Source organism: Thermobia domestica, chromosome 14 (genome assembly GCF_964235325.1).
Source record: "Thermobia domestica chromosome 14, izTheDome1.hap1.1, whole genome shotgun sequence".
Classification (NCBI taxonomy): domain Eukaryota; kingdom Metazoa; phylum Arthropoda; class Insecta; order Zygentoma; family Lepismatidae; genus Thermobia; species Thermobia domestica.
In genome coordinates this window covers 165,586,510-165,601,691 of record NC_137467.1, presented here as the reverse complement: position 1 = coordinate 165,601,691, position 15,182 = coordinate 165,586,510, and the positions used below count along the sequence as shown (strand labels likewise).

General features: G+C 36.7%; 1 protein-coding gene across 1 annotated transcript in view; it reads right to left on the bottom strand.

The window, feature by feature from the left end:
• Positions 1 to 2,567: 2,567 nt before the first annotated feature.
• Positions 2,568 to 15,182, bottom strand: part of LOC145670444 (uncharacterized) — a 36,187-nt gene continuing 23,572 nt past the window's right edge. Inside the window, exon 2 of the mRNA XM_081739123.1 lies at positions 2,568 to 13,291. Coding sequence (XP_081595249.1) covers positions 11,593 to 13,291 — 1,699 coding nt within the window. The 3' untranslated portion in view covers positions 2,568 to 11,592. The remainder of the gene's footprint in view (positions 13,292 to 15,182) is intronic.

Below are 15,182 nucleotides of genomic sequence, written 5' to 3'. Positions count from 1 at the left end.
TAAATATAGAATAAGCATTCAGAACTTACTCGTGGCTGATATGTTGTTTCCCAACATAAGAACACAATCCTTGTTAAATACAAACGAAAAAATCTAAGTTCAGGAAATATACTTGTAGAAAATATGTCACATGGAAGTCCAAGGAGGGGGTTCGATGAGCCTACTACTTAGAAATAATTTTTAATTTACAAATTACTAAATAATAACGCACATTAATTATGGGGATTTATTAAAGAAGTAATAATAGACAACAAATAAAATTCTCAATATTTTAGTCAAGACTTACGACGGAGTTTTTCAGGAAATATACTTGTAGAAATTATGTCACATGGAAGTCCAAGGAGGGGGTTCGATGAGCCCACTACTTTGAAATAATTTTTAACTTACAAGTTACTAAATAAAAATGTACATTAATGATGTGGATTTATCAAAGAAGTAATAATACACAATAAATAAAATTCTCAATATTTTCGTCTCAATATATATATATATATATATATATATATATATATATATATATATATATATATATATATATATATATATATATATATATACCTTATGGGAACGGTCTTACCCATCCCCCCCAATGTTCAAGACAGATTTGCGCCGATGGTTGCCATCACCAGGTGACAAAGTTGCTCATTTTGGTGACTATAAGTTGGGCTTAGATATGGATCGACAGTAAACATGGGATAACGCCAGACACAAATGACATCCCTTTGTCGACAATTTTATTCAAGGACTCGATTTGGGATAGTACAATATTCATAACGCGCTTAAAAATAACAGCTTAGGTTATGTCGTCTCTATTTTTCAGACAGAATGTGTCATCTCATATAAAGAGTTGCTTCTCCCAGACCGCGAGTTCCCCGTTCCATATCTTACTCCCAACCTCAGAAACCAGCAATCCAACTCAGAAAGAAAGTTTGTGCCTGACTGAAGGAAGGTCCCTTTGGTTGAAATTTGTAAAGTACTACAGGTGTTACGGTGGACACTTTTACTAGAATGGAACAATAGACGAGACACTGGGTTCTTTTGCCGATATTTTTAACCCTTTCCGGATCCTGGCGTTTTGGGCTATTTTATAGACTTTCAGTCAAGCAGCTACTGTATCGTCACTATTTATCCTAGGATCATGGTTCATACCTCATTCTCTTCAGAATAGAGCTGACTTTCAAATAGAACCACTTGCGTGCTCATACCATATACCAGAAGCGGGAAAAAATGTCAAAGTGAAAATTTCAGAGGGAAATTTTTTTTCTCGAATTTGGCCCCCCCTGGACCACCCTTTTGTGATCGTAGCCTTCTAAAAAAATCTGGTAAATAGTACTTGGTATACTGAATGTGTGTGCCAAATTTCAAGTTTCTGTCTTGAATAGTAAGGGCGGGAGAATTTTTATCAAAAATTCCCACAGTGCCCCAAAGTACCATAAAACACTATGATCTCAGGAAAAAAAAATCCTGAGACATCCCTAATTACCCTAGGACTATAATCCGCCAATCATTCTCTTCAGAATAGAACTGTCTTTCAGGCGGTACCATTCATATGTCTCCATCATGTATCTAAGGCGGGAAATTCTTGACAAAAGGGATCTTTTGGGGCACAATTTCCCTTTTTTCAACTTTTGCCCCTCTGGACCCCCCTGTTTTTATGCAGAAATCGGAAAGAAACTTATGGTAAATACTACTCGGTGGACTGAATGTTTGTGCAAAATTTCAATCTTCTACGTGAAAAAATAGGCCCGCCAGAAAAAATTTCCCTACCATGCCTCACTTTTACCGTATACAGAAGTGTATTTAGATAAAAATTCACTGAGACAGCCCTAATTACCCTAGAATAATAATTCGACCGTCGTTCTCTTCAGAATGGAACGTCCTTTCAGACGGTACGACTCACATGGTCCTATCTTGTTTTTTTGGCGGGAAAATTACGAAATACCGGATTTTTGGGGTAAAAAATCCCTATTTTTACCCCTTTGCCCCTCTGGTTCCCCCCTGTTTTGGCACTGACATCGGAACAAAAAATCTGGTAAATAGTACTTGGTGGACTGAATGTTTGTGGAAAATTTCAATTTTCTACGTTCAAAAATAAGCCCGCCAAAAATATATATACCGACAATGCCCCATTTTTCCCTATATAGAAGTATATTTTTCAAAAAATCCGAGACGTCCCTAATTACCCTAGAATAATAATTCGACCGTCATTCTCTTCAGATTGGAACGGCCTTTCAGACGGTATGACTCACGTGGTCCTATCATGTTTTTGGCGGGAAATTTACGAAATACGGGATTTTTGGTCCCCTCTGGTTCCCCCCTGTTTTAGCACTGACATCGGAACAAAAAATCTGGTAAATACTACTCGGTGGACTGAATGTTTGTGCAAAATTTCAATCTTATACGTAGAAAAATAAGCCCGCCAAAAAATATTGAACATAGGCTTAGAAAATGAGAAGATAAATTTTTGATTTGTGACGTCATCACCTCCTACGTCTGGACGCAGGACGCTCTGAAACCACACGTAATGTCTTCTACAAGGCGTCTGGACTTGGAAAACAAAACAAAAAAAAAAAAAAAAAAACGGACGAAAAAGCTCAAATAGAAGATAAATAACGCAATGTAGCATGAAAAGTGCATATGGTACAAATCCTCCCATAAGATACCGAAAGGGTTAATGCAACAATAAATACTTTGTACTGTTCAAAAAAGTAAAAACAATGAAACTTACAACAAGGCACGGCGAACAGAGTCGTCATATATTCTGAAATAAGAAAAAGCTTTGGGAACTGTGGCGTGCATTTCCAAATGAACACATATCATTAAAAGAATTTCTGATATAGGACTTCATATAAAAAAGCTATTGAGATGCAGCAAATACCTAGACTATATTTTTAAAAAAATCAGACACCAGCATCAACAACACTAAACAATTTTGGTCCTTCTAAAATTCTAGAATACCTCTTGTAATGTACAATGATGCATCAGGTGCAGAAGTTGAGGGAAGAACATAAAATTTTAATGAATTGTTTTGTAATAAATTCTAAACTGCATAATCAACGTACTTCCTGTTCAATCCGTTTGCTCGTCTACTTTATCTCATTTATTTATCACTCCTCCATAGGATGAGTTACTTTTATTTTCTCTGCGGCCTGAGAGCCTCTGGCCACACAATATAAGCTAAACCTTTGTGCGTTCGACGTCATCTATTATTTCTTTTCCACTTTCGTTCATTTTTCATAGATGTTTCAGGGAAACCTGTTTTCCCTGATCTTGGAAAACAGCCCGTTTCTCTCCCATTTATAAATCTGGATTAGATAGTTATGTGTCATCCTAAAGCAATATCTCACTACTCTGAAATATATCAATCCTCTACGAGAAAATTATCAAAGACATTACTTCCGGTTCAGTGCAATCCCAAAGTTGGTATTGGAGGGTTGACGGCCCATCTGCCGTCAGAGGGAGCCAAAACGTGATTTTTTTGTTTCGCATTTTAAGTAAAACTTTCATTATTTTTCAGTCGTTGTTTCATTTTTAACAGCCCTAATATCAAAAATAATACAAGAAGACCATATCTGTATGAGTTAGCATTAGAAGTAATAAATGAAAACCTGAAAGCTCGTTCTGAAATCTCAACTTTGCAAAAAAAAAAAAAATCTTGCTCTTCTTGGCACAATAAGAAAGCAAACTACCGATGATGAACCAGTCTAACCAATCCGAATAGATAATTGCTTCATCTCCGGGTCAAGAGAAAACAGAACTCCCCTTGAATGTAATGATCGTGAAGAAAACGTGTTCAGAAGGCAGTCAACAATTACTACTACTTGCAATACATGCCAGCGATCTCCGAAAGAGGGCAGTGACCTGGATGTTGATTAACTTTGAACTCGCCTTGAGTCTTCATATTGTGGAAAAACGTGCAAAAAGCACTCAATGATTACTGCTCCCTGCAATAAATATCAACATTATCACAGCTAGCTCAGTGACATGGATATTGATTAGGTTAGATTCTGTTCTTTTGTGTTTTATTCAGTGTGTTCACTCATATTTAGCAGTGTTGTAATTTAATTTAAATTAAAACTATACTTTTGGTCAACAATGATTTGTCTTAAATTACTAAACCTAAATGCTCCAAAATATACATTTTGCAACATGCACAATGCTGGAAAACGTGATTAATCGATGACGGCCGAATTGGCGTCGTCGCGAGCGGAAACGTGAATTGACAGTACGTGAGCGGATGAAGGTTAAGGAACGTGATATTTAACGAATTTTATCGCAAACTTAAGACAACTAAGATGTTTCGCATTTTTATATTTTATCATGTGTGTAACTTGACTATACCATTTTACGTACAAACATTATTTTTCAGTAAATCTTTTCACATATCTTACAATATCTTTCCACTAACAAAATATGGACTTCATGTAAATGATTTTCACAATTATGCATAGCCATCTTTTACCTGTATGAGATAGCATGTTTCCCCAAAATTGAACTTCGACTATACCACTCTTCATGGTCTTGACACGAGCAGTTCCTCCCCACGTGTATTAACATTTGAATGCCCACAGGGATCAATTTGATCCTTTTTCGAAATTCATTTTTTCTTATCTATAATATTTTAAGGAATTGAAAGGCGGCATTACCTGACTTTTCCTAAATTGTTTATGTCGCATAAAGAAAAAAATGATATTGTGGTTGTGCAATTCAATAGTCTGATATCGATCGATTTGCCTTAAACGCCCAGGGGATCAAATTGATCCTGAAGTTGAAAATGTTATACTTTCTCTCATCGACTATTATTTTGCTTTTCCCTGGGCAGCTTTTAGTTAAAATGATTTAATTTGTCAAACCAAACGTTACGAAATCTTCCTTCCCCGGTACCAGGATATCTGTTGGGCACTATTGAGTTAGAATGTGCACTCATAGCGTCATTTGTCGTTACGTGGTTGGCGCAATGCAGTAGTTGACACTTTGTTCGAAGGTGTGACAAATAAAATCTATATATAAGTAATGTTATAGTAAAGAAGCATCTACGAAAATGGAACAAAGTAAACAATTAAATTCTCATGAAGTTTTTGAAGAGCTTCAAAGAATATCCGAAGAGAAATCTGATGGCGGTGAAATGTCATCGAACTCAGAAGACAATTTTGAATGGGATACTTATTGTGGAGAGCAATCTCCTGAAGAAGTTAGTCTTGCAGATGAAAATGAAATTCCCGAAGGTGAGTACATTTTATTTCAGTCTCTTTTATTCAACATGAGTTTAAATTCTTTACAAGTCAATGAAGAAATATGATGAAATATTCGTTGTATAGAACTGGGATCAACAGTAAATTTTTAGATTTTACTTCCCTGTAATACCAAAAACATAATATATTCTATCATCAAGTTTAGCTAAAATTTCAAATCTTTACTTTGAGCAGAACTGTGCCCTTCAATTTTATGTACAAGGGCGAATATGTTACGAAGAAAGCTGCTACCTATCATGCATGTACAGTACTAGGACAAGTAACAATCGCCCTTGTACAAAAATACAAATCAAGAATAAGCAGACTGTCTGCCACTAAATTGGTTATGGTCAAAGTAAAGAGTTGCCGCTAAAATAATATTACGTACGTTGATATATTTTTATTATTTTTTTATTACTCGTAATCATCTCTTAGATATGACTGGTCCTTCCTATGCAATATATCGATTCCAGGTTCGTCGCGTTATTTGTTTATTTTATAAATGCTAAAACAACCTTACTCATTGCGAAAGTAATAACATTTCTTCCTATTTGGTCAATTGCGAAGTAACATTTTATGGACCAATCATATCTTTGCATGAATATTTTATAATTTCATAAAAATAATGTAATAAATTTACATTATCTATTTGTAAAATACGAAAGCAGTCGCAGTGAATCTGCCTTTTTTTGCAGGCATTCCAGTACATAATAAGGTGAGATCAGAACAAGATGGAAACATGTGTGGATGTTCAAGTGAAGGCATCAGTGCGGCGGCGAAACAGTACACAGCTCCAAACGGTACTGTATGGGAGTAAATACCTGCTAATGTTAGAAACGCGGGTAGAAAATGTCTTCATAACATTCTAAGAGAAATTCCAGGACCAACACCGCATGTCAGAAAAAATGTACGTAGTGAATCTGTGTCAAGTGCATGGCGCGTATTCAAAGACAAACGCATACTTACCCACACACAAAAAAAGTATACTGAAACAGAAGCGCGTCGTGTGCTGAAGGACAATACTTCGTCACTAAGTTTATCGGAACTCGAAGCTTTCATAGGGATTCTGTATGCTCGTGGCGTTAGTGGCAGTTAAAATATTGAGGTTCATGCAATGTGGTCGAAGTCTTGGGGATTGCCATTTTGTCCCAAGACTATGAGCAGAAATCGATTTTGCGAAATAATGAGCTTCCTAAGATTTGATATTAAAGCTAACAGATTGATTCGTGTAAAGGAAGATAAACTTGCTCTTGTCTCTGAAGTTTGGTGTAGGTTCATTGAAAATTGTATTGCATGCTATAAACCAGGACAGAACATTACAGTAGATGAACAGTTGTTTCCTAGTAAAACTGGTTGTCCATTTCCGCAGTTTGTCAAATAAGCCAGATAAGTACGGGCAGAAATTCTGGCCTGCTGTAGATGTAGATGGGAAATATATTTTGAACGGCTTCCTTTGCGTTAGTAAGGAGGAAGAACGCCCTGCAAATCCAAGAGTTCCGGAGTACGTTGTCATGCGTCTTATGGAGCCATTTTCTGGCAAAGTTCGAAACGTTACCACAGACAACTATTTTATGTCACTAAAGCTCGCTGACAATCTGAAAGCAAAGTCATCTATTATTGTTGGGCTAGTGAATGAAAGTAGAAGAGAAATACCGAAAGAAATTATATCAGAGAAAGCACCTTTGTACTCGAAAAAGATTCTCAAAAGCAAGGACGTAACAATGACCGTTTATCAAGGTAAGAAAAGTAAGAATGTTTTGGTATTGAGCTCTCTTCATGATACCGTGGACATAATCGACAATAATAAGAAAGTTCCTGAAACCATTGCTTATTGTAATGAAACGAAATATGGGGTTGACGTTGTAGACAAAATGGCCAAGCAATATAGTGAAAGCGTCATCACGAAGATGGGCAATCCATACTTTTTATAATGTACTTGAACTTGCAGTAATTAATGTAGTTGTAATATACACAGCAGTCATTGGAATGAAGATATCACGAAAGGAATTTATTCAAAGGCTATCACAAGAACTCCGGAAAGAATAGCTGCAGCTTCGGTCTGAGGATTCAAAACAAGCCACAAGAACAGAAGGCGACACATATTGAAATTCAGAAATACCGCGTAAACGACGTAATTGTCAAATCGTTGTAAACTGCAAGAGAAACAAAGCGTCTGCAAACTGTAGCACTTGCAAAAAGGCAGTTTGTGGAAAATGTGTTCGTAAAGTAACTTATAAATGCAGAAAATCTGTGTAATCACGGTGATACCGGCGCAGTATTGAACATATTCGTGAACAAAGATAAAGCAAAGTTGTAAGCAGAACTATAAATAGAAGTAGTTACAGAGCTTCCGAAATAAATTATGTAATAAGATGTAAGTAATGACTACTATGTACTTATGTGGTAAACACACGAAAAATATATGTTCACACACACACACAGACACACACACACACATATATATATATATAACACGCTAATAAAACTTTACTGGAACTTGGTTTTGCTTTTCTACACAGTAAAGAAAAAGAAAAAACTCGAGTAGTGTTTGTTAGAAAAGTAGGTATGTACAAAAAGAAGCTAGGGATCAAATTGATCCCTACGGGCGATCTAGGTGAAACGAATTTCCGGGCGTTCTAGTGTTAATATATCTGCTGCGAAATATAAACTTTAATTAAGTCATTTCTACACACTTAGAACGCTTTAGTTTTTAATAATATGTTTTCTCCATTGTGTTTTAACATGTGCATTGCAAAATGTGAACTCCATATAAATCTTCTTTTTAACTGTGTGTTGTCATGTGTGTGAGATTTTCATCTGTGTATTAAAATGTCCTGCCAAACTTGAGTATACCGAATACTTTTCTAAACTCGTCGTATATGTGAAGTTTTCCACTTGTGTATATTACAATTTGTCTTGCCAAGCTTGAACGTGAATGAAATGACACTAGAATCAGAAGTTGCTAGCTCGTTATTGCTAGATTTTAGAGTATTGCGCTTTAATCCTTATAGAAATGTGTTGAAATACAGTTATATTAATACAATGGACTAAAATTTTGTATGCTGTTTCATTTCGACAGGTGTGACGTTTTCTTACAATACCAGATACGTCCAAAGTAAGCAGAACGTTTTTGAATAAAATTTAAAACCTGATTTAACAACTTTTCTTATAAAGGTAATGAAAAGTTGGTAAGTCGTATACTCAACAACTTCTGAGTACACAATAAAGAATAGGTAAGGAATAGGAAACATAGGTACGAACTGTATTTTTAACCACCCACATGCACATTCACTTTAAATCATCATCCCGCGCTCCAGAAACGACAGTGAGGAAAAAGAGTAGAAGATACTGTGTAACGAGCTTTTGGTACACAAACTCTTTCCGAACATACACCACGAATTTCGTTAAAGTCATGAACACTTTAAATAAGAATGCCATTAAAGTCCTTTGAAATCAAAGATGTTAGGAACTGGAGTGAAATCATGTTCAATATTGTTAGTGAGTTCTTTTGACACATACAACCTTAATGCGATTTTTGAGTGAAGTTCGTCTGATCAATTTAACCCATGTGACAGGGAGGAGGACTTGATTTTTTGATCGCTTCTTTCCTTCAATTTGCCCAAATTTTCCGCCAATGAGCATGAAAAAACGTCTTGAGAAATATAAATATATGCGGTGAAACGGCTCTGTACAACCATGTATTGGCCAGCAAGATGCAGCCAAATCGCAGATGGTCCAGAGGGCCCTAGTGTTGGAATAGACATAAAACATGTTTGTTCTGCTGGAACTACACTTGTAGCTGATGAGGAAGGTGCACCCTCATTATCGATGTCGCTTAAAGTTGTTACCCCTAACTTCATTACATATATGAAGACTCAAGAAAGGGTATATTTGGAGTCACTATTCTCAGACAAAAATTCACTTGTGGAATCCTTAATTCGAATCTTCCTCGGCGTCAGCCACTTTTTCACTATGCTGCAATTCCTGTGACGGCAAGACAGAAGGGCAGCTCGTAGAGTAGATGCGGAACCAATTTGCCGTAATATGCCCCAAAATTACGAACTTAAAACTTGTATTGCAAAAGACATTTCGTTGCAAAGGAGAGGTATATCATTTGAAGGACTTAATGTGGTCTGTTTCTATTAATATTTAATATTATTGTAGAACTCTTTTGTAGGATATTTTTCGTAAACTTTACACGTTTTCCAAAACTTGACTTAAAATCTTGTCAAATCCCGTTCTATATCCTATGTCTAGTTGCATGTCTTGCCAAAGCTGATTCCAGACTAAATCCTATTCAACACCATCTGCATGTGTTTGGTTATTGGAATGTTTTTTTCTTTTAATATTGCCATTTGCCAAATCTGAACTGCCAGTAAATGTTTTTCTATACTCTCCGCACGTGCGATTATTTTCCTGTGTGGATAAACATGTGATCCGCCATGTGTGAGCTTTGAGTAAATGCCATCTACGCTTTGAATCTCTGTAGTCTTTACTTTATTGAAATGTCTTCTAAGGTTCAAGCGTAGACTTTCTTCTTTTACACAGTTTTTCACGTGTGATGTTTTCTTCCTGTATGGGTCAACACGTTTGAACTTTGAATAAGTTCCATTCCAGTGTCTTTGCACGTGTGAGATTTCGCACCTGCATGGATTAACATCTGTTTAGCCAAACTTGAACGTAGACTAAATCTCTTATCACACTCCTGGCATGTGTAATATTTTTCTCCCGTGTGGATTAACATATGTGCAGCCAAACTTGAACGTTGATTAAATGCCTTACCGCACTCTTGGCATGTGTGAGGTTTTTGTCCTGTGTGGATTAACATATGTGTAGCCAACCTTGAACGTAGATTAAATCCCTTACATTCCTGGCATGTGTAATATTTTTCTCCTGTGTGGATTCACATATGTGTAGCCAAATTTGAACGTTGATTAAATGCCTTACCGCACTCTTGGCATGTGTGAAGTTTTTTGTCCTGTGTGGATTAACATATGTGTAGCCAAACTTGAACGTCGTTTAAATGCCGAACCACACTCTTGGCATGTGTGAAGTATTTCTCCTATGTGGATTAGCATATGTGTAGCCAAAATTGAGTGTAGACTAAATGCCTTAAGACACTCCTGGCATGTGTAATATTTCTAATGTGTGTACTAACATATGTGTAGCTAAACTTGAACGTAGATTAAATGCCTTACCACATTCCTGGCATGTGTAGTTTCTTTCTCCTGTGTGGATTAACATATGTGTAGCCAAACGTGAACGTTCATTAAATGCCTTACCGCACTCTTGGCATGTGTGACGTTTTTGTCTTGTGTGGATTAACATATGTGTAGCCAAACTTGAACGTCGTTTAAATGCCGAACCACACTCTTGGCATGTGTGAAGTATTTCTCCTATGTGGATTAGCATATTTGTAGCCAAAATTGAGTGTAGACTAAATGCCTTAAGACACTCCTGGCATGTGTAATATTTCTTCTGTGTGTACTAACATATGTGTAGCCAAACTTGAACGTAGATTAAATGCCTTACCACATTCCTGGCATGTGTAGTTTCTTTCTCCTGTGTGGATTAACATATGTGTAGCCAAACTTGAACGTTGATTAAATGCCTTACCGCACTCTTGGCATGTGTGAGGATTTTGTCCTGTGTGGATTAACATATGGGTAGCCAACCTTGAACGTAGATTAAATCCCTTACATTCCTGGCATGTGTAATATTTTTCTCCTGTGTGGATTAACATATGTGTAGCCAAATTTGAACGTTGATTAAATGCCTTACCGCACTCTTGGCATGTGTGAGGTTTTTGTCCTGTGTGGATTAACATATGTGTAGCCAAACTTGAACGTCGTTTAAATGCCGAACCACACTCTTGGCATGTGTGAAGTATTTCTCCTATGAGGATTAGCATATGTGTAGCCAAAATTAAGTGTAGACTAAATGCCTTAAGACACTCCTGGCATGTGTAATATTTCTTCTGTGTGTACTAACATATGTGTAGCCAAACTTGAACGTAGATTAAATGCCTTACCACATTCCTGGCATGTGTAGTTTCTTTCTCCTGTGTGGATTAACATATGTGTAGCCAAACGTGAACGTTCATTAAATGCCTTACTGCACTCTTGGCATGTGTGAGGCTTTTGTCCTGTGTGGATTACCATATGTGTAACCAACCTTGAACGTAGATTAAATCCCTTACCATATTCCTAGCATGTGTAATATTTTTCTCCTGTGTGGATTAACATATGTCTGGCCAAACTTGAACGTTGATTAAATGCCTTACCGCACTCTTGGCATGTGTGTTTTTTGTCCTGTGTGAATTATCATATGTGTAGCCAAACTTGAACGTTGATTAAATGCCTCACCGCACTCTTTGCATGTGTCTTTTTTGTCCTGTGTGGATTATCATATGTCTAGCCAAACTTGAACGTTGATTAAATGCCTTACCGCACTCTTGGCATGTGTGAGGTTTTTCTCCTGTGTGGATTAACATATGTGTTGCCAAACTTGAACGTTGATTAAATGCCGTACCGCACTCTTGGCATGTGTGAGGTTTTTGTCCTGTGTGGATTATCATATGTCTAGCCAAACTTGAACGTTGATTAAATGCCTTACCGCACAATAGGCATGTGTAAGGTTTTTCTCCTGTGTGGATTAACATATGTGTAGCCAAACTTGAACGTTGATTAAATGCCTTACCGCACTCTTGGCACGTGTGAGGTTTTTGTCCTGTGTGGATTAACATATGTGTAGCCAAACTTGAACGTCGTTTAAATGCCGAACCACACTCTTGGCATGTGTGATGTTTTGCAGCTGTGTGGATTAACAGGTGATTAGCCAAGCTTGAACGTCGACTAAATGCTTTACCGCACTCTTGGCATGTGTGAGGTTTTTCTCCTGTGTGTATTAACATATGTGTAGCCAAACTTGAACGTAGACTAAATCCCTTATCACACTCCTGGCATGTGTAACATTTTTCTCCCGTGTGGATTAACATATGTGTAGCCAAACTTGAACGTTGATTAAATGCCCTACCGCACTCTTGGCATGTGTGAGGTTTTTGTCCTGTGTGGATTAACATATGTGTAGCCAAACTTGAAGGTAGACTAAATCCCTTATCACACTCCTGGCATGTGTAATATTTTTCTCCCGTGTGGATTAACATATGTGCAGCCAAACTTGAACGTTGATTAAATGCCTTACCGCACTCTTGGCATGTGTGAGGTTTTTGTCCTGTGTGGATTAACATATGTGTAGCCAAACTTGAACGTTGATTAAATGCCTTACCGCACTCTTGGCATGTGTGAGGTTTTTCTCCTGTGTGGATCAACATATGTGTAGCCAAACTTGAACGTAGACTAAATCCCTTATCACACTCCTGGCATGTGTAATATTTTTCTCCCGTGTGGATTAACATATGTGTAGCCAAACTTGAACGTTGAGTAAATGCCTTGCCGCACTCTTGGCATGTGTGAGGTTTTTGTCCTGTGTGGATTAACATATGTCTAGCCAAACTTGAACGTAGTTTAAATGCCTTACCACACTCATGGCATGTGTGATGTTTTGCAGCTGTGTGGATTAACAGGTGATTAGCCAAGCTTGAACGTCGACTAAATGCCTTACCACACTCATGGCATGTGTGATGTTTTGCAGCTGTGTGGATTAACAGGTGATTAGCCAAGCTTGAACGTCGACTAAATGCTTTACCGCACTCTTGGCAAGTGTAATATTTTTTTTCTGTGTGGATTAACATGTGCGTAGCCAAGCTTGAACATACACTAAATCTCACTCCACACACTCCGCAGATGTGGGTTTTTTCACCTGTATGCAATAAGTTACCGCTTGACAAAGTTGAACTTCGACTAAAGCGTCTACCACTTTTTTGGTACGTATGACGCTTTTCACTTTCCTTTGTCAGCATATATCTTGACAAACGTGATCGATGAATTCCTTCGCCAAATTGTATCGAAGTATGTGATGCCTCATCTGAATGAGAAACTGCTTCCTTTAATGTAATGACTGTATCCCCTTCTCCGTGGACAGCTAATAGGTTATCGCGCCTGTAACAAATTCAACACACAAGGAAATGTGAATGCAGACAATCATTAAGTAACAAAAAAAAAAAAAAATGTAATCATACGCTATATTTCATGATAAAATTTCGCTTAGTCTTTTTATTACATGAACTATTTTAAAAATATGAAATGGAGTACCACTGAGAAGTCTCCATATCTCTCTATTCTCAAGATAAGTGGCTGTAGTTTGTTTCACTATATCAAATTTAACAATCATTTATATCGTGGCGGTTATGTCTTTGACGAGATAATGGCGGCTGCTTTGAAACAAATGTACAGTATGAGAATTAAATGTCTTATCTGTAGTTTCGCGTGAAAAAAAATAAACTTATGATCCACAGGTTTAAGAACAACTACCGAAGATTATTCACTTATATCATCATAACTGGAACATGGAAGATGTTTTGAAACGAAAAAAAAAAAAAGAGTACTATACAACTTTCCAAGCTGAGGCAGAGAAATTTAACGTAACCAGATTAAAGATTTATCGTTTACAGCGTAGTGATCATGGTTCAGTGGTCCAGACGCTTGACCAGTAATCTGGAGGTTCTTCCACCGAATACACGTCGAGCAACTTTTTTTTTTTTTTTTAACTCTAGGAATTTCGATTACGATTGATCGGCAATGACAGACGTTTTATTACATTCATATATTTGAATAGTCGATTGTTTCAATACTTGAAGTATCAAATTTTCAGGAATAATACTAGTAATAATAATAAGTATCTCGTGAAATATTTAAACAATAAAAACTTATTATCGCACAGGTCATACAATTACAAGCAGAAACGTGACATTAGGCAAAAAAAAAATATATTTCGGTTTTGTGTAATGATGTCCAAAGAAGGGAAATTTCCCATTTCGATTCTAAAACAAACCGAACAAAATCAGGATGAGGGTTAACATCCTAATTTGAGACGGGACAAGGCTAACTCACAATATCGTCACGTCTTGGAGATGAGAATCGAGACGAAACGAAAAGCATCGTAAACATTGCTCGTCTCATCTCGATTCTCGAAAGAGTATATACTACTCTTTAGGTAACAATTGCTCTGTAGACTGAATCTTATATATTATTTTGTTACTTTGTATTTCAGAGCTCACTGATATGGTCTGTGTATATATTTTTGTAGCAAAGCTTATATAATTACATTTGCAAACTCCACATGTTAGTTTATTATAACCCTTAGTGTTCAGTGATATTCATTTCTTTTTATTACAGTTGTTTTCCTGAAAACCTACAATAGAATATTTCCTACAGGAAACTTAAGGAAAGCTTTTGATTAAAAAGAACACTTACGGACACTCTTCACTAAGTATATCTACGTACCTTTAACGACGTCATACATAATTCACCATCCTTAAACACAAACTTGGAGGAATAAAATCACGTAATACTATACGTATAATATTGTATTGAACACTGGACACTTATAAACACTTACAGCGTAAAAAACTAGAAAATAATAATAATAATTAACACTTGAAATAAATTTTCAAAAAAATCTTTTCTCGACTCTACCATCGCATTTCGAAGGAAGTATATATTTTATTTATAAGATTTCAGTCAAAATATGTTTTCTTCGCATAAATGCGTCTTGAAACTAGTTCACATTTCATTAAAGTACGAGTTAAGTTCAAGTTCCTGCACAAATCCTGAACCAGGGACGATAGGCATAAGCTTGGTCCCGGTTGTATTTACTGTACTATCTGTGAAATTTCAAAGTTGAAGTTACACATTGGTTTTCTGCACATTTTGTTGCAGAGGTAGCACCCTCATGATCAGGTGTTTGTTTCGCTGGTTAGAAGAAAGTACAGCATACTGAACATACGTTCACGAAATTGTGAATGAAGGTCAAAAGACTAACTTAATTGCA